The 23,268-nt window shown below is 41.4% G+C and overlaps 1 protein-coding gene across 1 annotated transcript in view; it reads left to right on the top strand.

The window, feature by feature from the left end:
• The window catches only part of Cbl (Cbl proto-oncogene), a 76,191-nt gene that overhangs the window by 7,941 nt on the left and 44,982 nt on the right, over window positions 1–23,268 (top strand). The window contains exon 2 of the mRNA XM_051156276.1: window positions 16,066–16,313. Within this exon, the coding sequence (XP_051012233.1) occupies window positions 16,066–16,313 (248 nt within the window). The remainder of the gene's footprint in view (window positions 1–16,065; window positions 16,314–23,268) is intronic.

The following is a 23,268-nucleotide window of genomic DNA, read 5'->3' as shown; positions in this document are numbered from 1 at the left end:
GGGATAGGACCTTGCCGTGTAGCCCAGGCTGGCCTCAGACTTTGAGCAATCCTCCTACTTAGCCTCTCAAGCATTCGGTCATAGGCGTGGAGGTACCATCTCAGGACTACTTTTTTCTTTAAATCTGTTTTGAACAGCGCTTTGGTTCTGTAGCACCTTTTTGAGAAAAAGAAAAATACAGCCGGGTGTGGTGGTACATGCCTGTAATCACAGCACTTGGGAGGCAGAGGCAGGTGGATTGTTGTGAGTTTGAGGCTAGCTTGGTCTACAAAGTGAGTCCAGGACAGCCAGAAACCTTGTCTTGAAACTGCCTTCCCACCCCCTACCCCCCCCCCCCCCACCAAAGAAAAGAAATAAGAGGAAAAACACAACGGATGAATCATAAAATGTGTAGAACAACACAGAACTCCTCATTATTCCACGCCCTCTCCAGAAGGACCGGAGGTTCGTTCCTCCTCCCCAGGTCCTGTGTCCTAAGTGGCTCTAAGAACTTTGATAGAGAGCATCATCTTTGAGACGTTTGCTGCATTACTGACTAGTGGATTGTTAAAGTTTTTAGCATTTGCTCCCTTTTGCTTTTCTTCACTTCTGGTACTGGAGATGAAACTCAAAGCCTTGAGAATACTGTGTAAATGCTGTCTGACTCCAGACCAACAGTGACACAGCCAAGGATCAGTAATTAATCATTCTTTTTATCTTGGAGTAGTTTATAATTTCACATCTTTTTATAACTCAAGATATCTCAAAATACTCTACTTAATAGCCTAATGTGCATTAAGAAAAGTTTACAGACTGGAGAGATGGCTCAGAGGTTAAGAGGACTGGCTGTTCTTCTAAAGGTCCCGAGTTCAGTTCCAGCAACCACGTGGTGGCTCACAACCATTTATAATGAGATCTGCTGCCCTCTTCTGGCATGCAGGTGTACATGCAGGCACAACATTGTATACACAATAAATAAATAAATCTTTAAAAAAAGAAAGAACATTTTACATGTCACTGAATGTGTGTGAGCATGTGCACGCCTGTGTGCTTGCAGGCCAGAGGCCAGCCCATTCATTCCTTGGACACCTTCCACCTTTCCTTTGATTCTGGAATTGGCCAAGTAGGCTAGGCTAGCTACGTTATACAATCCCAGCTAGCCCCAAGTATCTGCCTGTTTCTGCCTCCCCAGTGCTGTGATTACACCTGTTTTTGTTGTTGATTGATGCTTTCATGTGGATTTTGGTAGGTTGAATTCCAGTCTTCATGCTTGCAAGGTAAGCACTTTACCAACTGAGATATTTTCCCCAGCTCCTTTCCTTTTCAAGTGGCTATTGAACTGGTGAGCTAGTAATCTTCAAAGTTTAACAGTTTAGATCACCTAGGGTTGGGGGCTTGTTAAATGAAAGAATCTGGTAGGTCTGGAGTGGGGCCTGCAGCTCTGCATTGCTGACCATCATCCACCGTGGTCTAAGGAGCACACTTGATGTAGCAAGGCTCCATACCACAGTTGCTTTTATTTAGAAAAACTTGAATTTAATTTTCTGTTAAAGACATGCCAGTATGGTATCTTAAATTATGAAAGTAATACATACTTAAAATATACTTTTTGTAAAAAGAAACAGTGGGATGCGCCGCCCCCCCCCCCCCCCCCCCAAATCTCAGGCTTTCTCTGTGTAGCCTTGGCTGTTCTAGAACTTGCTTTGTAGACCAGGCTGGCCTTGAACTCATAAAGGTCCACCTGCCTTTGCTTTCCAGGTGCTGGGATTAAAGTCCTATGCCACCATTGTCTGGCTGAAACAGTGAGATTTTTAAAGAATCCTTTTTCTTTTATAAATTTGTTACACTTACAAGGTTTTCCATGTTATACTATATAATAGATGTCCCTAGAAAAGTTTTCAAAGGGCTGTGCAAAATGTTAAGATGTGGGCAAGTTTGTTTAGCCTCTGGGATTAAAGATGTGTGCCACCACATCTGGCTATTTTTTGGTTTTAATATTAGAAACAGTTTGTATTGTTTTGACATAGGGCCTCACTTTTGGACTAGCCTTAAACTACTGACTGTTTTTTTTTCTTCCTAGATACTGGGCTTAGAAGGGTAAGCTACCACTTCCTGGTCTAATTTTCCAAGTTTTTTTTTTCTTTTAAATTTTATTTTTGTAATTTAATGTGTGTGTGTGTGTGTGTGTGTGTGTGTGTGTGTATGAGTACATGCTTGTTTGTGTGTGTGTTGTGTGTGCATGTGTTCTCGTGTACACATGAAACCCAGCAGAGGACAATTGGATTTCCTGGAGCTGGAGTTACAGGTGGTTCTTAGCTGCCTCCTTTGGTGCTGGGAAACATTTTGGTTTTTCTGCAAGAGCAGTGCATGTATTAACGGCTAGCACCATTTATCTTGGGTTGGCTTAGAACCCATTATGCAAACCAAGACTGCTCTCCTACCTCTGCCTCCAAGTGTTGATTAAAACCACACACTACAATGCACAGCTTCCAAGTATTTCTTTAGGAATGTTCTTAGAAAAAAAAATTTCTGAGTTAAAAGCCGGGCTCTGTGATGTGTTTTAAGTATAGAAAGGGCTCTGAGGACTCTCTTAGAGATCTTGAGCCAGAGCACTCCTTACTCCCTAAGGAGACAAGAGATTTGGCAGTGGAACTCCTTTAATGTCTTAAGCCAAAGTTGCATTGTGGTAGCACCCAAAAGTTTTTGTTATTTAATCTCTCATTCAGGTTAGCATTTGGTTTGAACGTTACACTGATTAATTCTGGACAGTTATGTTTTTCCCTTTAAAAATAGAGTATGTGTAAAAACTTATCCATGAAGTATGGTTAAGTTGTCAGAACATGTCATTTTGTATTGAATGTATTTTTCTTTTTAGCTGATGTGATAAATGAAAGTAAGATTGGTAGTGAATTGTAAGTGGCACTGTATTTGTAACGTGCTGTTGGGTAGCATTTGATAACAATAATATAATTACAATTCTAGAGTCTGAATGGGGTTTTGATAAATCAGTGTTGGAGAATAGTAGCTAGAAAAAAGGCTTTTTCTCTTGGGCCCTAAATTATTGAGCAATAGTAGGTTTCTGTGAAAAGTATAGGTTGTACGTTTGTTTCTGGAATTCAGTCATGAGTTGCTTTTCTATAAAAGCTTCCCTGTGTGTTTACACTTGTGAAACTGTTCTTTCCTTCAGTTCGGGGATGGTAGGGATCTGTTTTGAGACAGGTGCATACACACTGCGAGCCTCTTTCTACCCCCCTGTGCTGGGGTGGCAGGTTGTGCTCCGTCATGCCAGCTTGAACTTTCTATCATTTGAAGTTTCTGTGGGTTTTATTTTTTTTGTAAAACATTTTTATTATTTTTAATTACATGTATGCATGCATGCATGTGTATGTGAGTGGGGTGACCTCGAGAACCAGAGCCAGGCATTCCCTTGCAGATTGAGTTAGGGGTAGTTGTAAGTCACCTGACATGGGTGCTGAGATTGAATAGTAAACGCTTTTCACCACTGAGCCATCTCCCTAGCCCCTTCTTTGTTTTTGTTTTTGCTTTATTGAGACAGAGTGTCTTGTAACTGAGGTGACCTTGAAATTTTGATATTCCTGCCTTTACCTCCCTAAGTGCTGGGATTACATGCGTGTTAACCTTGACTAACATAGCCACGCCTAGCTAACCCTGATATTTTAAGAGACTTTAGAATGCTTACATTTACAGACAAAACTGAAGTTCAGAAAGATGAGTCATTGTCCGCGCTCATGTATGTGTAGTTAATGTCTGAAGCCACCAGACTAGATCCCAGACCCTGGGACTCTGACCTTTCCTACTGTGCTTCCTGTGAGCAAGAGCGACTGCAAAAGTGCACTAAAGTTTTACACTGTTCTATGTATAGCTCCACTTAAAAGACATTTGCTTTTGCAGTATAGCATTCGTTTCTTTAAAAAAAAAATGTGTGTAGTGTTTGTGGGTGCATGTGGAGGTCAGGACAGCTTTTGGGAGTTGGGTTTGGCTTTCCTCCCTGTTGAGGCAGTCTGTCTTCTGCTGCTCTGTGAACTCCAGACCAGCTGGCCCAGGAGCCTTGGGCAGCTCTGTCTCCACCTCCCTTCTTGCGGTAAGAGCTCTAGGATAACAGATGCGCAGATCTGGATCTGGCTTTTCATGTGCGTCCCAGGAGTGGGACTCAGGTTGTTACACTTGTGTGGCTAGCAATTTTACCTGCTGAGCCAGCTCTCAGGCCCTGAAATTTTTTCCCTTTTGTAGAAAAACTTGTAGATGAAAAGTATGTTACCGGGAGCCGAGTTTAGTGATGAAGTGCTCTGCTCATACACATGAGAACCAGAACCTGAGCCCCAGCACCCATGGAAGGAGCCAGTACTGTGGTGCCAGGCTGGAGAGACAGGAGTATCCCTGAAACTCACTGCCAAGCCAACCTAGCCTACTTGTTGAGACCCAGGCCAGTGAGAGACTGTCTGAGCAGGATGAAACCTGAGGTTGTCGTGGCCTCCACATGTATGTACACTCACACCATGTATACTCTAGAAAGTGCTGTTACGTACAGGTCAAAGTCTATGGAGAAAAAAATTTTTATGTAAGTATTGTGAAACAGAATATTTTCAGAATATTTATTGAGTATTACACTTTTGTTCTGAAAACCATAGTCACAGCTAAGAAGACAAGTAAAAGCTCTTGCCCTTAAAAAACAGGCTTGGTTATACCTATTCTGCCTAGTTGGAAATGCAGATTCCTGACTGGTGGAAACATTCTGTATTTAGAACAGAAGCAGGCCTAGGCACTGTTCTCTGTGGTTCTTCACTTTATAAAAATTCAGTGATTTAGCCGGGCATGGTGGCGCACACCTTTAATCCCAGCGCTCGGGAGGCAGAGGCAGGTGGATCCCTGTGAGTTCGAGGGTGGCCAAGATAACACAGAGAAACCCTGTCTTGAAAACCTAAAAAAAAGAAAAAAAATTCAGTGATTTAAAAAAAAACAAACAAAACAACTTACTAGTTTTGTGTGTGTGTGGGCATACACAAGCTATGGTGTGCATGTGGCGGTCAGGTGGCTCCTTCTCTTCTTCTACTGTGTGGGTTCCAGAAATTAAACCAAGGCTGTCAGGCTTGGAGGCAAACTTCTTCCCCATTTAAGCCATCTTGCTGGGCCCAAATGTAGCAGTTTTTAAGCATGGCTTTACTTCTCTTTATTGTGATCATAGGAGTTTCCAGTGTTTTTTGTCTATTGACTATTGAGCCTTGGCAGAAGCAAAGACAGACGTAAGCCAGTGAGAAACTATTATGAATGGAACATGTGGCAGCCGTACAAGGGCATTGTTGGTTTCTCAGAGCTAAGCGCGTGTCGTTGACATTGTTCTGAGAAACTCTGTAAATATAGCTAGAAACAAAAGTCAGTCACTTTGGAAGGATATAGAAAACAAAATCTCCACATAGAAGATAAGACTAAGTAGAGCATTTTTATTCCTTTAGGTTTTTTATTTTAAAAAAATTTTAAAGACAGTGTTTTACTGTATATTCTTGATTGACTTGGTTCTCATTGTGAATCCAAGCTAACCTAAAACTCATCAAAATTCTCCTGCCTCAACCTCCCAAGTTCAACACCCAGAGTTTGTAGGAAAATCAGAACTCTTTTCTTTCTGAAAACTTTTGATGAATGATTGTTGTTGGTTTTTGTTTGTTTATTTGTTTGTTTGTTTGAGACAGGGTCTCTCTATGTAGTCCTGACTGACCTGGAACTTGCTATGTAGACCTGACTGGCCTTAAACTCACAGAGATCTGCCTGCTTCTGCCTGCTTTGATTAAAGGTGTGCGCCACCATGTCAGGCTTAGTAAATGATTTTTAAAGTTAGGCAGTAGGCATTTGTGCCTAGGAGGTTAACTGGCTGCCAGTGTAAAATTCTCTAAGTCATAAAGGCTTTGATGTGTGTTAGCTGTTCCCTTGAATTATTCACAGAGGGCCTTTTTGGAGCTCCTTTTAAAAAGGCTACAAATGCTTAAGTCATTTTCTTTCCTTAGAGAGTACATTAATAGTAAGAGGTCACCTACCACTGTATTTTCTTTATGGTCAGTGTTAATGTTCCATAGCTGAGAGCTTGGTATTAGTGAAATGCTCATTTCCCTGTTGATGCAGTGATGCATCTCAGAAATATTTTGGAAAAAGCAGGCATTTAATCTTCAAACCATTTTATAAGGCCATATTTTATCAAAGTATAAATAACATTTGTGAGAAATGTATTATATGGGGCTGGAGAGATGGTCTATTGGTTAAAAGCATTTGCTGTTTTTGCAGAGTCTGTGGTGGCTCACCACAGTCTGTAACTCCAGTTCCCGGGGCTCCACACCCTTCTCTAGCTCCCCTCTGGGAGGAATGCCTGCAGTACCTTGTGTGTTCACGAGAACAAAACACTCACACATAAAAAAGTTTTTTTGTTTTTTGTAAAACACACATTGAGTGTTTTGGGAACCAAGTCTTATAAATCCCTGTATTTGAGAGCCTGAGGCAGGAGACTTGCTACAAGTTTGAGGCCAAACTGGGTTACAGAGTGAGACTCTAACAAAAAAAGCAAAAAAGCCAAATAAACAAAACCCCCAACAAACAAATACACAAAAGAATTATATAGTCTATGTGTTGAGGTATAAAGCTGTCTGTTTTCAGCTCATTGTAAATAAAATACATTGTGTGTTGTAGACTGGGTATTCTATGTAATGCCAGGGAAATTTTAGTTTAACTAAAAAAAATTTTGTCATTAAGGAACATGTATTTCCCCCGTCTTAGAGATATTAGGCACATACTATATTTTAATTTCAACTTTAATAAGAAATATGCTCATAAGTACTTTTTTGAAAGATTTTGTGTGTGTGTTGTGTGTGTGTGTCTGTCTGTATTTTTGTTTTGTTTTGTGACAGGATCTAGTTATTACAGCCTAAGCTGGCGTTAATTTCTGCTCCTTTTAAATCTTGGCTTCTCAAGGTTACCACCGCGTTCCTCTGACTTGCTATTGTACTTCCTGAGTCAGTGGAACTGCAGGTTCTGTGATAGCTTCCGCACAGTGCTGCAGGGAAGGCTGTGTGGAAATGGGAGGGAACTGTATACATTGGATGCCTACGTCATTGGCAGCTGGGAGGGCCTTTCACCCACATTTCATGAAACAGATTTTATCTCTTTGTAGGTAGGAGTATTGAGGCCCAGTGTTAAGTTTATTCAAGGTAAATGACTGAGCAGAACATTTTGATATAGCTGGTTGATATAATCTTACCAAGTATAAAAAATAGCATAGTCCTTTTAAATGTTAATAAAAGACCCAAGTTTAGCCTTTGTCATATCGCCTAGCAACCCCCTGGCTGGTTCATACATGTCTGCAGCACCCTGGCTGGTTCATACATGTCTGCAGCACACTTGGGGCCTTGGCAGCTGCACTTTAGCCTGATTGACCTTTGCATTCTTCGTAGTTGCCCGCTAAGTCCAGATCCATTGGTGCCTTAGTGCTGTTGAGGTAGCTGTCTCGTTGGTTATTCTGCGGGTTCTACAGACCAGACTCTTTGCTGTGATTTTAGCTCTCACTGTAAATCCCAATTCATAGAAACCCGTCTTCCGTTTTAAAGCAGTCACGGAGCACTTTGTTATATTTCCAGACTTACTCTGCAGGGAACCCAATACTTTCTTTGTTGGCCCCACCCTCCTTTTGTCTGATCACCTCTGTCAAATTCAGGGACCTTTTCTTTGCACTTCATTTCTCAGAGTATGATTCAGATGTTGAGAAAAATTGAAAGCATCAGGCTTAGTTTAACTGCCTCCGTAGCCACACATTTGCTGCTGTCTAAGCCCATTCTGGCTCCCTTTCTTCCGATTTGAGGAGGAGTCTGTTTAGATGGTGTGGCCCTTCTGAACTCCACTTCAGGTTTCATTTCCTATTGTTTTACCAGAAACTTATCAATCTCTTTGCTCTCAGTGTGAAACATGTACAGCTTTTTCTAAAATAAAAACCGGGTCTGGGGAGTGGTTCGGTTGGCAGTGCTTGTCTTGTGTGTGTGAGGCTCCAGGTTCTATCCCCAGCACTGTGTAAGAAAGCAAACAGGGAATGCTGTCACAAGCCGGTAATGGTGGCCAGTCTAGAACGAGACCCTGCCTTAATAATTCAAGTCTTCAATCACAAGGCTTTTGAGGTCTTTGTTGAATCCTTTTCTTTAATTGGCACATAAAATAATACATATTTATGGCATATGCTAAGTTCCAGTCGGTTAGTGTCAGCCTCCCCTCTACCCAAGATGCACTGTATTTAGGGTTCTACCATCTAACAGTTTTTATTATTATAAGGTATGCTTTGGGTTGTAGCATCAACCTTACGAGGTTTTGGAATGTAACACAAATTGGGAACCATTTATTTTACTAATATGAAATTTTAACTGTTGCACTTAGAATATAGTGGTGTTCTGAAAGGAGCCCTTTTTCTTGGTTAAGTTGTTTACTGTTTTTAGTACTGTATAGAATGAGCAGCTTCCTAAAGTGAAGTTAAATATTTATGCATCAAATATTTTTGATGATTTAGCCTATCTTTGTTTGCTAGCCTCACACAGGGCTATTTTATAAGAGTATACCAGAAATGACCTGGTGAGAATAAATACATAGCTTTAAAGACTATGTATTGCCTTTTCGCTTGAAGAGTCCTTAATGGTTTGCTATTAAATAGGAATTTTGTAGCTTGTTTTTCTTTTAGGGAATCAGGGTCTTCATGTAGCCCAGGTTGCCATGGAACCACTTGCTTCTGCCTCAGAGTATTGGCACTATATTGGGGTATTACAGATGTGTGCCATCACACCCGGCAGCTGGGATCTGTTTTAAGGAAACATGTCTAAGCATGTGTATCACCTTGATACCTTAGTCATGAAGAGTTGAAAACAACATGATTCAATAAGGAGGATAGATAGCTTAGCTATGTTTACTGAATGAGTAATTTAGATATCACATGCTTACAACATGCTTTTGGGGACAGAAGAAGGTCTGTTTGCAAAGGCACTTGTCAGTAGTCTTTTTGTTTTTGTTTTTGTTTTTCCGAGACAGGGTTTCTCTGTGTAGTCTTAGCTGTCCCGGACTCACTTTGTAGACCAAGCTGTCCGTGAACTCACAGAGATCAGCCTGCTTCTGTCTCCTAGAGTGCTGGGATTACAGGTGTGCGCCACCATGCCCGGCTGTTGTCAGTAGTCTAAAGCTATGCCCTAGTCAGAGTGCTCTTCTTTCTCTCTTCATCCATGTTTCTCCCTCTTGCCCCCTTTTAAAAAAATGATTTATTATGTATACAGTATCCTACATGTACACCTGCACACCAGAAGAGGGCACCAGATCTCATTATAGATGGTTGTGAGCCACCATGTGGTTGCTGGGAATTGAACTCAGAACTTCTGGAAGAGCAGCCAGTGCTCTTAGCTGCTGAGCCATCTCCCCAGCCCCCTGGCCTTGAACTCTTGATCCACCTACCTCCACTTGCTAAGTACTGGGTTTACAGGAGTGTGTCACTACACCCAGCTAATCTAGATGTTTACTTTATTTAAAAATTTATTTTTGCAGGTTTATAATTTCAACAATCATTGGTTCTCTGTACTAATGGTAGTTTTTATTTGTTTGTTTGGTTTCTGTTGTTGTTTTAGTGGTAACAGGGATGTAGGTTAACCAGGTATATAGATCTTATTGGATGAACCTTTGTCCTTATGTTTTCTGGGCAGCCACATTTGGAACAGTATGGGACATTATCATCCTTCTGGTCCAGACAGCTTTGTGGAGCCTGGTATCTTTGTGCATATCTGAAGTCTCCATCTTCTTCATTTCTGGCTTTTCTTTCTTTCTTTCTTTCTTTTTTTTTTTTAATGCTATGCTTTATAGTCTAAGCAGGCCTTGAGCTTGAAGAAGTCCTGCAACAGACTTCTGAGCTCTGTGATTATAGACATATGCCACCATATTTAACTAGTCTGTTTCAAAATTAGTTATGAGGTAGTGAAATTATTTTATGATTGGGGTCACTACAACACGAGGAACTGTATTAGAGGGTTGCAGCACTAGGAAAGTTTAGAACCACTGTTCTAGGCAGTGAGAAATTTTGAGGTCAAGTTATGAAAGATGAATCAAACTTTAAGAACTGAGTCTGATGTTGAGGAGGACAAAACTTAGGAAAGGGCCCTGGGAAATATTGGATTGCTTCCTGGTAGTGGTTAGTTTCTCCTCCCTTTCCCATGGCTGCCTGAAAATAGTGACTCATGAGACTCAAGATAATTATTTTACAAATACCTACGCCATATAGCTAGGCTTTTTTCGGACTAGCTCATAACTTAAAATAACCCATTTATACTAATTTACATTCTGCCACATGGCTGGCTACCTGTGCTCAGCCACCATGTCTCCATCCTCTTCACACCCTGTGTGTCTGTCTCTATCCCAGAATCCTTTCTGCCTATCTGATGTTTCACCTCCCATTCCCTGCCTAAGCTACAGACTATCAGATTTATTATTGACAGGTCTACATCCATAGAATACACAAAATATTCCTTCTACAGCTCTACAAATTCTAGGAATAAGAACGAAGCAGAAGTAGGTCAGTTTATATAGGGAAGGAAAACCAGCATTTTAAAACTTATTTATTTATTTATTTATTGTTTTTGAGACAAGGTTTCTCTGTGTAGCCTTGGCTGTCCTGGACTTGCTTTGTAGACCAGGCTGGCCTCGAACTCACAGCGATCCTCCTGCCTCTGCCTCCCGAGTGCTGGGATTAAGGCGTGCGCCACCACCGCCCGGCAGGAAAACCAGCTTTTAATCTCTTGTTCTGCATTAGATTGATATGATCTAGGATTCCTGATGTTGGTATTCTGACTACCTGCTACAAGTAGAAGTAATCCTTTTTGAATAGCAGTATCCACAGTCAAATTATTTATAATTTATACAGTGACCGGCATTTAGTGAAAAACAAACAAACAAACAATAACTAGGTATATGACCAACTGAAAACAATAGGAGACATGGATTGTATAAACACAGAGGATAGCCAGGTGTGGTGGCGCACACCTTTAATCCCAGCACTCAGGAGGCAGAGACAGGCAGATTGCTGTGAGTTTGAGGCTAGCCTGGTCTACAAAGTGAGTCCAATATACCCAAGGCTACACAGAGAACCCCTGTCTCAAGGAAAAAACAAAACACAAATATGGAGGAGTGCTATGATTAGATGTAGCAATTGTCATGAAGCGCTGTTTAGCCAATCAGTTGGGCAGAAGGACAGGAAGTGGAAGGCGGGGCTTCCTGGAGAGGAGGATGAGCTGGAAGTTGACAGTTGAAGTGGACAGTTGACAGGGGGAGTTGGTGGAGAGACGCTGCTCAAGGACCATAAGATTGGCAAGTGCTTGGGATATAGTAGGTTATGAGGACATAGGATTATTTTAGTTTAGTTTTAGTTTACTAGTAGGTTGGTAGTAGTTTAGATTCTGCCCAGTATAGTGCTTGCAACTTTGAATTACATTTCCGTCTCATTGTGTCAGTTATTGGCTTCCTAGGCCATACAGATATCTGCAACAGACTGAGGATAGCCAGGTGTTGTGGTGCACACTTTTAATCCCAGCACTTGGGAGGCTGAGGCAGGTGGATCTCTGTGAGCTTGAGGCCACCCTGGACAGCCAGGGCCACACAGAGAAACCATGCCTGGAACAAAACACAGAGGATCCAGAAATTGTCAGTCAAGGACTTAAAATATATCTATTATTTATGTTACAAAAATTAAAAGCTAAATTGGCAAGTTTTTGTGTGTGTATACCTAAGCCTTATACATACTAGACAAGTGCTCCACCACTGTACCTGATACTCAACTGAAAGTTTTTTTTTAAGATTTATTTATTATGTATACAGTATTGTGCCTGCATGTGTGCCAGCAAGCCAGAAGAGGGCATCAGATCTCATTATAGATGGTTGTGAGACACCATGTGATTGCTGGGAATTGAACTCAGGACCTCTGGAAGAGTGAACAGTGTTCTTAACTGCTGAGCCATCAATCCAGCCCAAAAGTTTTTGTAAAAATTGTGAAATGAATGCACGCCTTTAATCCCAGCATTCTGGAGGTAGAGGCATTACCTGCAGAGCAGTCATGTTGGTGCTAGATGGCCATTCTTTGGATAGTAAAATGATCGTGTGTGGGTGTGTGTGTGTATGTGTGTGTGTGTGTGTGTGTGTGTGTGTAGGCAGGCATATTGCATGTATTTTCTTTTCTTTTGGTTTTTCGAGACAGGGTCTCTCTGTGTAGCCTTGGCTATCTTGAACTTGCTTTGTAGACCAGGTTAGCCTTGAACTCACAATGATCTGCCTGCCTTTGCCTCCTGTGTGCTGGGATTAAAGGCATGCCCGGCCTACATATTTTCTTTTTTGTTAGTTGTTTTTCGTTAGCATAATGGGTTTCATTATGACATTTTCATTGTGTTTTCTTTCTTGTTTAGACCAATTTTGAGAGAAGCATTCATGATGCAGTTAGTGCAATGCATTCTCATTCATAAATAGTATTTATTGTAGTAACTGTACCATAATTTATATGTCTATAATGTGTAAACGTGTGGTTTTGAGGCTGGTACCCATTCTTCTGCTGTATGTTGATGGATATGTGGGTTGTTCCATTTTTCATGATAATCTTCTTCTGCACTTTTTTTTTTTTTTTTTTAAAGACAGGGTTTCTCAGATGGGCAGTGGTGGCGCATGCCTTTAATCCCAGCACTTGTGAGGCAAAGGCGGGTGGTTCTCTGTGAGTTCGAGGCCAGCCTAGTCTACACAGTGAGTCCAGGACAGCCAAGGCTACACAGAGAAACTCTGTCTCGAAAAACAAACAAACAAACAAAAAACACAGGGTTTCTTAGTGTAACAGAGCCTTGGCTGTCCTGGCCTTTCTTTGTTGACCAGGCTGGCCTCAAACTCAGAGATCTGCCTGCCTGTCCCCCGAGTGCTGGGGTTACAGGTGTGCGCCATCATACTTGGCACACATTCTTATATGTATGTCCCAGAATATTTTTCTAGTCGTGGAATTTTGTGTTTGCTCATATATATATTTCAAAAATTATTTTTTCAATTTTGGGTATTTTTTGTGACAGGGTCTTTCCCTGGCTGACTTAGAACTCACTATGTAGTCCAGGTTGGCCTGGAACTCCCAGCGATGGGTAGGCCTATCTCTGTCTCCTGGCTGATGGAATTAATGTTTACCACCATGTCTGGCTCATAGTGTACAGACTGTTAATCTGACAGTATTGCTGGCTGACCTGTTCCCAGTTGGTTGTGTCAGTTTAGGTTGTTCTAGGCCATATTTGAATGCACCCTTTGCTCCATTTCCTTGCTATTGGTTGGCATGGCCAGTTTGTTATTTGTCTGATTGTGATTGTAGGATTTTTCAGTCTAGAATGAGTAATGAGATTGGGTACCATCTTGTGGCTCCCCCCTCTCCCCCCCAAGACAAGGTTTCTCTATGCTATCTTGGCTGTCCTGGACTCACTTTGTAGACCAGGCTGGCCTTGAACTCACAGTGATCCGCCTGCCTCTGCTTCCCGAGTGCTGGGGTTAAAGGCGTGCAACCCCCCATGTCTTTTGTTATTGATACCATATTTTGTAAGGATCCTATTGTAAGTAGTGATAGCTTGTATATTGGATTATCTTTTCTCCTGACTCACAGGCGTTGTTTATGTCTCCTCCATATATTTGTTTGGATATATACTCTGGATACATACATACTGTGCATATCTTCTAACTCGTTAAGGATGTTATTGCTTTTATGTTGTCTTTCTTCTGTTTTAAATTTTTATGTTTTTGATAGGGTTTTCCTATGGAGCCCAGGCTGGCTCCTTGAGCTCAGGATCCTCCTACACCAGTGCCCCAAGTGCTGGGATTTACAGGCCTGTACCAACATGCCCCAGCTTTTTACGACTTCTCATTAAACAAGTTCTTCCTTTTGCTTTGTCTCTCCCCACTTTTGAAGTAGTAGAACTTAAATCATATTTTCCTTTATGGTTTGTGCTTTTCTTGATTCTTTTTTAAGGAAAGCCTTTCTTTATCATGAAGTCATGCAGCTAGTTTTCATGTACTGTAAAGCTCTCTAGACTTGCCTTCCGCATTTAGTATCCCATTATGGATACTCAGTTATTCTAACACGTTTTTGAGAATTGACAGTTCCTTGAGACAAAGGAATCTTTGTCAGTGTGGTCTGTTTCTTGACTTTTTGTAGAGTAGTGTCTTTTCCAAGATACAGGAAATCTGATGTAAATAGCACAAGTTAGTCAATAGGAATAAATACAAATTACCAACTTCTGCAAGAAATAGACCACTTAGAAGTAAAGATTGTTATATTGGGTTCTCAGTATAGATTTGACTGCTGAGTGCACACTCACTTGAGAGATGAAGGCAAGAAGGACAGCCTGTGTTACATGCGGCTCAAAACAGTAAAAGCAGGGGCTGGTGATTCCCAGCACCCACATGTTGGCTGTAACTCCAGTTCCAGTGAACCTGACTTCTTCTTCAGGCCTCCATGGGCACCAGTGACATACATGTAGGCAAAACACCCATACATATAAAGTAAAAATTGAATGAAAAAAATCCAAAAAAACAAATGAGCAAAATCTAGTTTTAAAAGAGACCTACTTAATAAGAGAACTAAGGAAATTTAAAAGTAAAAGATGAGGATAAGAAGCAAATTCTGAGAATTCTGGATTTACTGATGAAAAGATGACAGGTGTATATAATGTAAGGAGAAACCAGAGCAGCTTCATTTTCTTGGGAAGAACTGGGTGTATCAGTTCACTTGCAAGCATTGCTAGGCACAAGGCCTTTATACTCTTGTTCCTCAGTGGCTATTAAAACTCAAGCTTATGTCTGGGCATGGTGGCACACGCCTTTAATCTCACCACTTGGGAGGCAGAGGCAGGTGGATCGCTGTGAGTTTGAGAGCGGTCTGGGATACAAAGGGAGTCCAGAACAGCCAAGGCTACAAAGAGAAACCCTGTCTTGGAAAAAAACAGAACCAAACCAAAAACAACTCAAGCCTATGTACCACAACAGAGATTTGCCTTCCAGAATGGTTATGTCCTTTCTATCTGCCTCTGAACCCCTAGGAATTTTCTTCTTTCTTTTTTTTTTTTCCCCTCCCTTTGTCTCCCCACCTCTCCCCTCTCCTTTTCTCTCTTCCCCTCCCTTCCTTTTAAAGATAGTCTTTCACTATGTAGCCTTGTTGGGCCTGCAACTCTCTTTGTAGACTAGGCTGGACTTGAACTCATAGAAAATCGATCTGTCCTTGCCTTCCCTTTTCTGGATTTAAGGTATGCACTACCATGCCTGGCCGGAATTTTCTTTATTGAGGTATAAGTAGTTTGCTACATTTCTTCTCCTCTTCTTCCTCTTCCTCCTCCTCAACAGGATATTGCTGTGTAGACCAGGCTGGTCTTAAATCACCTGCCCCTGCCTCCCTAGTGTTGGGTTTAAAGGTGTATGCCACCACACCCAGCCTTTTATATTAATTTTCATCTGGCATATTTTCAGGCATTTGTGGGAGAATCCACCCCCCTCACTGGTTGTATTGTCTATACTATTAGTCTTTCAAGAGTCCTCTGTTGCCCCAGGTGCTGGGATGAACCCACAATATGTGTATGGTAGGCAGATGCTCTGCCACTGAGCTATACCCCCTGGCCTCTCACAGAGTTTGAAGAGCCCACCTTGGGGTTGGAGAGATGGCTCAGGGGTAAAGAGTGCAAACTGAGTTTGGTTACATCAAGGTGCCTTACAGCTGCTTCTTACTCCATACAGTTCCTGACTCTCTTCTGGATTCTGTGAGCACTTGCACTCACATGCACATGCTCAGATACATGTACACACATACATATAATTTCAATAATTCAGGAAACCACCCATCTTTGTAGGAGGACTATTAGTCGTATGCCTAATGGTTGCCTATGGCATTGGGTTACAGATCCTTTCTCATCCTCATGTATCTGTCATATTTATGCAAACAGCAAATATGCCATAAATCATAACATAAAAAGGAAAGCTGTCCTTAAGGCCCTCTGAGTAATAGCCTGTCTTTTTTTGTTGTTGCAGGTGGTGCGGTTGTGTCAAAACCCAAAGCTGGCGCTGAAGAACAGCCCACCTTATATCTTAGACTTGCTGCCTGATACCTACCAGCATCTCCGCACTGTCTTGTCAAGATATGAGGGGAAGATGGAGACGCTTGGAGAAAATGAGTATTTCAGGGTGTTCATGGAGAATTTGATGAAGAAAACTAAGCAGACTATAAGTCTCTTCAAGGAGGGAAAAGAAAGAATGTATGAGGAGAATTCTCAGCCTAGGTAATGGAGACATACTACACAAATATTAACTCAGGTCTGTGAATGTCAGAATGGTAATGCTAGAAACAGTTGAGTTGCTTTGAATTTTATTTTAATAGAAGTAGAAAGCTCACATGTGATATGAAAGGTCTTGGTAGACATTTGGCCATCATTGCGTCAGATAGATTTATCTGTGAAAGAAAGAGTGATTTACACTCATGAAAAAGGTTGCAGGCAGTAGAATTGGAATCCCCAAAGATAACAGATGTTTGTGGGTAGATGAGAGTTTGAAAGAGATTAAGCTGAGGTTGAGGAGAAAAGATGAGATCTTAGCAAAAGCCGCAGCATCTTGATAAATCACAAGTGTCAGATAAGGGGAAAAAGCTTAATTCCTTTTTGTTTGTTTGTTTTGGTTTTTGGTTTTTGGAGACAGGGTTTCTCTGTGTAGCCTTGGCTGTATTGGACTCACTTTTGTAGACCAGGCTGCTCTCGAACTCACAGTGATCCTCTCCCTCTGCCTCCCAAGTGCTGGGATTAAAGGCGTGCACCACTATGTCCGTCTCTGTTTTTGTTTTTTTAAATAAAGCAAATTGAACCAACACTTTCTTTATGTGTAACAATAATTTTTAACTAGAATAAATTGAGGCACATGTACAATGCCTTCCCTCTAGTGTTGGGTATAGATAGACCCAGGGCCTCACTTATGGTAGGCAGCTGCCTAGCATCAGCTGCAGTCAGGCTACATTACATGTTACTAGCTTGGCTGTTGTAAACTCCTACCAGAAAAGATAATATATAAATTTCAGTTGTTCTTTTCCGTCCTAAATGCTAGGCAAGTACTCTACTGCTGGGCAATATTCCCAGCTCTCCATCAGTAGTGATTTATGCCTCTTCTCCTTGCCCTGGCTATTTTGAGACAGGGTCTCACTGTGTTTCTGAGACTAGCCTGAAACTACTCCCCCTTATAGCCCAGGCCGGCCTAGAACTTACTATGACCCTTTTGTCTCAGTCTTCTGAGTACTGGGATTGCAGATGTTTGCCACCATGCTTTGCTTGGGTAATGCTTTGCTTTGTTTTGTATTGTTTTTGAATGAACTCACAGTGTAGTCCAGGTTGGTCTGTATGTATAACTGGGCTGGTTTTGGAATACTTTAAAAGAGCTTTCCTAGTTTTCTTTCTACTGCTGCTCTCTGGTTCAGTCTCTCAAAGGCTGGATGGGGTAACTTCCTGATGAGTGCTTGAAGTAGGACCAGTCATTTCTTTTTCTTTCTTTTTGGTTTATCGGCATCAGGTACTGTGTGTGATTCCCTCAGGAACCCGAATCCAGGTGTCCTCGTAGTCTCCTACTCTTTAGGCTTTGTTGGCTTAGACTTTGGCAGTTCTATCTTGCTTAAAGTTTTTCTTTTTCCATATCATTTTTGCCTTTACTATAACAAATTACTCAGATATAATGTAGATTATCACTCTCGTCTTCTTAGAAATGTTTCTTTTTTGTTTGTTTGTGGTTTTTTTTTGTTTTTTGTTTTTTTGTTTTGTTTTTTGTTTTTTTGAAATGTTTCTAGTGAACAAATTCAGTCTGTAGAAGCCTGTCTTACTTTGGTTTACATGCAGATGTGGTGTTTTGTTTTGTGTGTTTGTTTTTTCAAGACAGGGTTTCTCTGTGTAGCCTTGGTTGTCCTGGATTTGCTTTGTAGACCAGGCTGGCCTCGAACTCACAGAGATCCGCCTGCCTCTGCCTCCACAGTGCTGGGATTATAGGTGTGCACCACCACCCGGCTGCAGATGTGTTTTACTCTACTAAATGTTTGGATTTTTGTGGCGATGCTGACGGGGGAGATGGGTCAGTGGTAGAGAACGCGGGGCCCGTCAAGCACTGTGGCATGCACCTACAATCCCAGCACTTCGGCTTCTGTGAGTTTGGGGCCAGTCTGGTCTCCAGAATGAGTTCCAAGACACCATAGCTGTTACACAAAGACACCTTGTCTTGAAAAACAAAACAAATACTTCAGTGCTGGAGGGTGGTGGAAGTAGAGAGAATCTGGGGGCTCTCAGCCATGCTAGTTTAAATGTAGTGACAGATCCTGTCCACACACATGCACACACAGAAGTGAACAGGCCCAAACACACATGCAAATAACACTTATACATGTAAGACTTTAAGTGGTAAAGCACTGTTGTCATAGCATGTCCCTGGGTTCAATCTCTGGTTTCTTTTCTTTTGTGTGTGTGTGTTTCCAGTACTAGTGATTAAAGTATTATAGTTTGCTTTAAAAATCAACTTGTATTTGCTAGCTATTATAAAGTAGACTCTCTAATTTTAGGAGCTGAGAAGAGAGATATATTTGAAATCTGTAATGTGCCAAGGAGTTAATAGAGATATGTAATGCAGTTTTGCCTGTTGGATGGCATCAGAGGTGAGGCAGGAAGTGTTAATCTGAACTAGATTTTGAAGATGAGTAGGAATAGTTTAGGCCAGTGGTCCTCAACTGGTGGGTCATACACAACCCCTTGGGAGCGTTGAATGACCTTTTCCACAGGGATAACATATCAGATAGCCTGCATTTCAGATATTTATATTGTGATTAATAACAGTAGCAAAATTGCAGTTATAAAGTAGCAATGAAAATAACTTTATGCTTGGAGGTCACCACCACATGAGGAACTGTAGTAAAGGGTCCCAGCATTAGGAAGGTTGAGAGTCACTGTCTAGGCAGAAAAGCCAGCCTTTAGCACACTAGCAAGGACCTGCGGACTGACTGAGTGTTGAAGAATGTGGGAGGCCTGGTTTGGCTAGAATTACAGGAGTTAGATGAGGGGAAGTACAGGTTGGAGTCGGACTGTAAGGACTGCCTCTTACAGACAACCAGTTGTCTAGAACAGCTTCTGTCTTTTATTTGTAAGGAGCATTAATTTTTTCATATATATTTTTTGGGGGCGGGGAGAGAATATTGTATCTGAGGTTGGCTTTTGCTATATTGTTCAGGCTGTTCCAAATTCCAGGCCCAATTGGCCCTTCTGTTTCCCCTCCCTGAGGAACTGAACATATAAGCATGCTACTGTGCTCACCTAAGTACATTTAAACTTTTTTTTTTTTTTGGTTTTTCGAGACAGGGTTTCTCTGTGTAGCCTTGGCTGTCCTGGACTCACTTTGTAGACCAGGCTGGCCTCGAACTCACAGCGATCCGCCTGCCTCTGCCTCCCGAGTGCTGGGATTAAAGGCGTGCGCCACCATGCCCGGCTTCATTTAAACATTTTTAAGTGCATTTATTTTTATGCGCATGGTACACATGGAAGCTCACATGGTGTAGTGTGTGTCTGTGTGTAGGGTGGAGAATATTTTGCTGGAGTTGGTTCTCTGCTCCCACCGTATGGGTTCCAGGGATCAAACTCAGGTTATCAGGGTAGGCAGCAAGGCTTTGGGCAAGCATCTTTACCCACTGAGCCATCTTGTCAGCCAGCCCTAGGAACATTTTTATAATGAAGTGGAAACCGCACTTTCTTCTTAGAGCATACTGAACAGTGTTTGGTGTGCTCTTCCTTAATGACTGTCGTAGTTAGGGTTTCATTGCTGTGAAAGATGCCATGACCACGGCAACTCTTTTTTTTTTTTTTTTTTTTTTTTGGAAAAAGGTTTTTCTGTGTAACAATCCTGGCTGTCCTGGAACTCACTCTGTAGATCTGGCTGGCCTCGAACTCACAGATCCACCTACCTCCCAAATGCCACCCTGCCTGGCTCACGGGAACTCTTGTAAAGGAAACATGTAATTGGGCTGGCTTACAGTTTCAGATGTTTAGTTCATTACCATCATGGCAGGAAGCATGGCAGCATGCAGGCAGACATGGCGCTGGAGAAGAAGCTGAGAGTTCTAGGTCCAGATGGGCAGGCTGGATGTGAATGTTACACTCGACCTGGCTTGAGCATTTGAGACCTCAAAGCCCTCCCCATAGTGACACACTTCCTCCAACAAGGCCCCACCGCCTAATAGTGCCACTCCCTATGAGTCTATGGGGGCCATTTTCTTTCAAATCACCACAATGACTGAGAGCCATTAATAGTACACTGGCGCCGGGCGTGGTGGCGCACGCCTTTAATTCCAGCACTCGGGAGGCAGAGGCAGGGGGATCGCTGTGAGTTCCAGGCCAGCCTGGTCTACAAAGGGAGTCCAGGATGGCCAAGGCTACACAGAGAAACCCTGTCTCGAAAAACCAACCAACCAAACAAACAAAGAAAACAAAATAGTACACTGGCTAAGTAGATAAACTCTGAAGCCAACTTGCAGGTTTTAGTCTTTTCTTAGCACACCCCTCCTTTTTTTTTTTTTTTTTAAAGCTATGTGATTTCTATTTCCTCATCCAGAGAATGAAATAATAATGCTTTCATTGTGGGCTGTTGAGAGTTTTGTTCTTTTATATTTTGGAGAAGGGTCTCATGTATCCCAGGCAGGCCTTGAACTCACCACATAGTGGAGAATGACCTTGAACTTCTGATCCTCCTGTCTCAGCCTCTTGAGTTTTGAGATCAGAGGCACCAAGGGCTTTGCGCATGCTGGGCAAGCACTCTACTGAGGAGCACCAGCTTCTATTGTATTAGTTACGGTTTTTATTATCTAGTAAACATAAAGCATTGTATTGGGTTGTGTATTGTTAATATATAATACCACATCAAGCGTGTAATTTGACCTGGCTAAAGTAACTATTCTCATATTAATGTAAATACATACAATATAAAAAAGTGTATAAATTGTTCTTACCAAAATTAGACTATTTTTATAATTAAGTACTTTTACTGTTTCTCTCAATTGTCAGCTCTTTCAAATTTACTTCCCAAATAAGAGATAATAGGCTTCTGGTTCATGTTTTGGTTGCTTATAGACTTTTTGGTTTTATTTTTAGTTCTTATTTTATGTTTATGGGTGCTTTGCCTGCGTGTATGTCTGTAGACCATAGGTAACAATGCCCACAGAGGCCAAAAGAGGATTTTGGACCCCCGTCTGGAACTGGAGTTGCAGTTGTGAGCTACTGTGTGTGCTGGGAATTGGACTCATGTCCACTGGAAGGGCAGCCAGTGCTCCTAACCACTGAGCCATCTCTCCAGCCCCAGACTTAAAAAAAAAAATTTATATACATTTAATTCATATACTAAAGAGTTTTATGATGATTAAATTTTAATCAGCTTTACACAAGCTAGAGCCATTTGTCTGGAACGAGGGAACCTCAGTTAAGAAAATGTCTCTTAGCAGATAGGCTGGCTGTAGGCAAACCTCTGGAGAGTTTATTTCTTGATTAATGGTTGATGTAGGCCCAGCCTAGTTTGGTCATCAGTACCACCCCTAGGCAGGTATGATACTGAATTGATTTTTGTTTTTTTAGAAGGTAAACTGAGTAAACCAGTAAGCAGCACTCCCCCATGGCCTCTTCTTCAGTTCCTGCCTTGAGTTCCTGTCCTGATTTCTCTCAGTGATGGATTATAATACTATTTTTTCAATCTTCCTAACACTTCGACCCTTTAATACAATTCCTCATGTGTGGTGACCCCCCCCACCATAAAATTGTTTTCATTGACACTTCATAACTATAATTTTGCTACTGTTATGAATCATAATATAAATATTTTTGGAAATAGGGGTTTACCAAAGAGGTCACAATGTACAGGTTAATGAACAGGTGGGCTATAAGATGGAGGGTACAATAAATACTTTACTCCACAGAGACCCTCCTGCCTCTGCCTCCTGGCAGCTGGGATCAAAGGTGTGTGACACCATACCTGACTTTTATCATTTTCTTTTTTATCATCACAGCAATAGAAAGCAAACCAGGACAAGCTCTTTAAAAGAATACATTTCCATTTTGTTGTATTTATAAAGTCATACAGCTGGGGCTGGAGAGATGGCTCAGAGGTTAAGAGTACTGACTGCTCTTCCAGAGGTCTTGAGTTCAATTCCCAGCAACCACATGGTGGCTCACAACCATCTATAATGTGATCTAATGCCCTCTTCTTTCATGCAGGTGTCAGGCAGAGCACTGCACTGTATACATAATAAATAAATCTTTAAAAAAAAAAAATCATACAGCTGTCACCACAATTTAATTTTGGAACATTTTCAGTGTTCCAAAAGGAAATCCTATAGCCATTAGCAATCACTTTGTTAAGCTTTCTTCTAGTTCAGGCACTAGTATTTACTTTCTGTATCTGTAGGTTGGCCTGATCTGGAAATTTTATATACATTTCATATAAGTGGAGCCATATAATGTATATAGTAACTAACCATTACTTAGTGTCTGGTTTCTTTAGTGTAGTTACAGTTTGTCCATATTTATAGCATACATTTATACTTTCCTTTGTGTGTGTGTATATTTGGGGGGAGGAAGCTAGCTGAGAGACAGGTGCACACTGTAGCCTGTGCTGCCACAGAACTCACTATGTGGCCCAGGTTGGTCTTGAATGTTCAAGTCCTCCACAGCCTCTGGAAGGCTGGGCCTGCTGGTGGCACCTACCATACTCACTACTTCATTCTTTTGTTAGTTAATTTCTCTGTGTTGAACATTTTGCTTATAGATATTTGAGTTTATACTTTTTAGCTATTATAAGTAATATTGCTGTGAACATTTGTGTACAAATTTTTGCATGCTATTTTTACTTCTCATTGTTACTTCTTGGGAAGGAAATTGATGAGTTACCGAGCAATTAGTTTTTAACTTTTTTGAGGAAGTTCAAGGCTATTTACATATTGGCCTCAGCATTCTACACTCTGCTAGCAGTAGAGTAAGATTCTAACTTCTCTCCAGCTCTAGTTGTTTGAACCATTCTGCAGGTATAAAGTACTGTCTGGAGGCTTTCAAATAAACTTCCTTAGTCAATAATCTTTTAATGGGCTTGCATATCTCCTTTGAAGAAATGCCTATTCAAATCCCTTGCTTTTTAAATTTAAATTTTACTTTGTTTTATTTATGTATATGTATGTGGTACCCTGAGGGA

The sequence above is a fragment of the Acomys russatus genome, chromosome 14 (assembly GCF_903995435.1).
Source record: "Acomys russatus chromosome 14, mAcoRus1.1, whole genome shotgun sequence".
NCBI lineage: Eukaryota > Metazoa > Chordata > Mammalia > Rodentia > Muridae > Acomys > Acomys russatus.
Note: the sequence above shows the minus strand (reverse complement) of the source record. Positions and strands in the feature narration are given on the sequence as shown.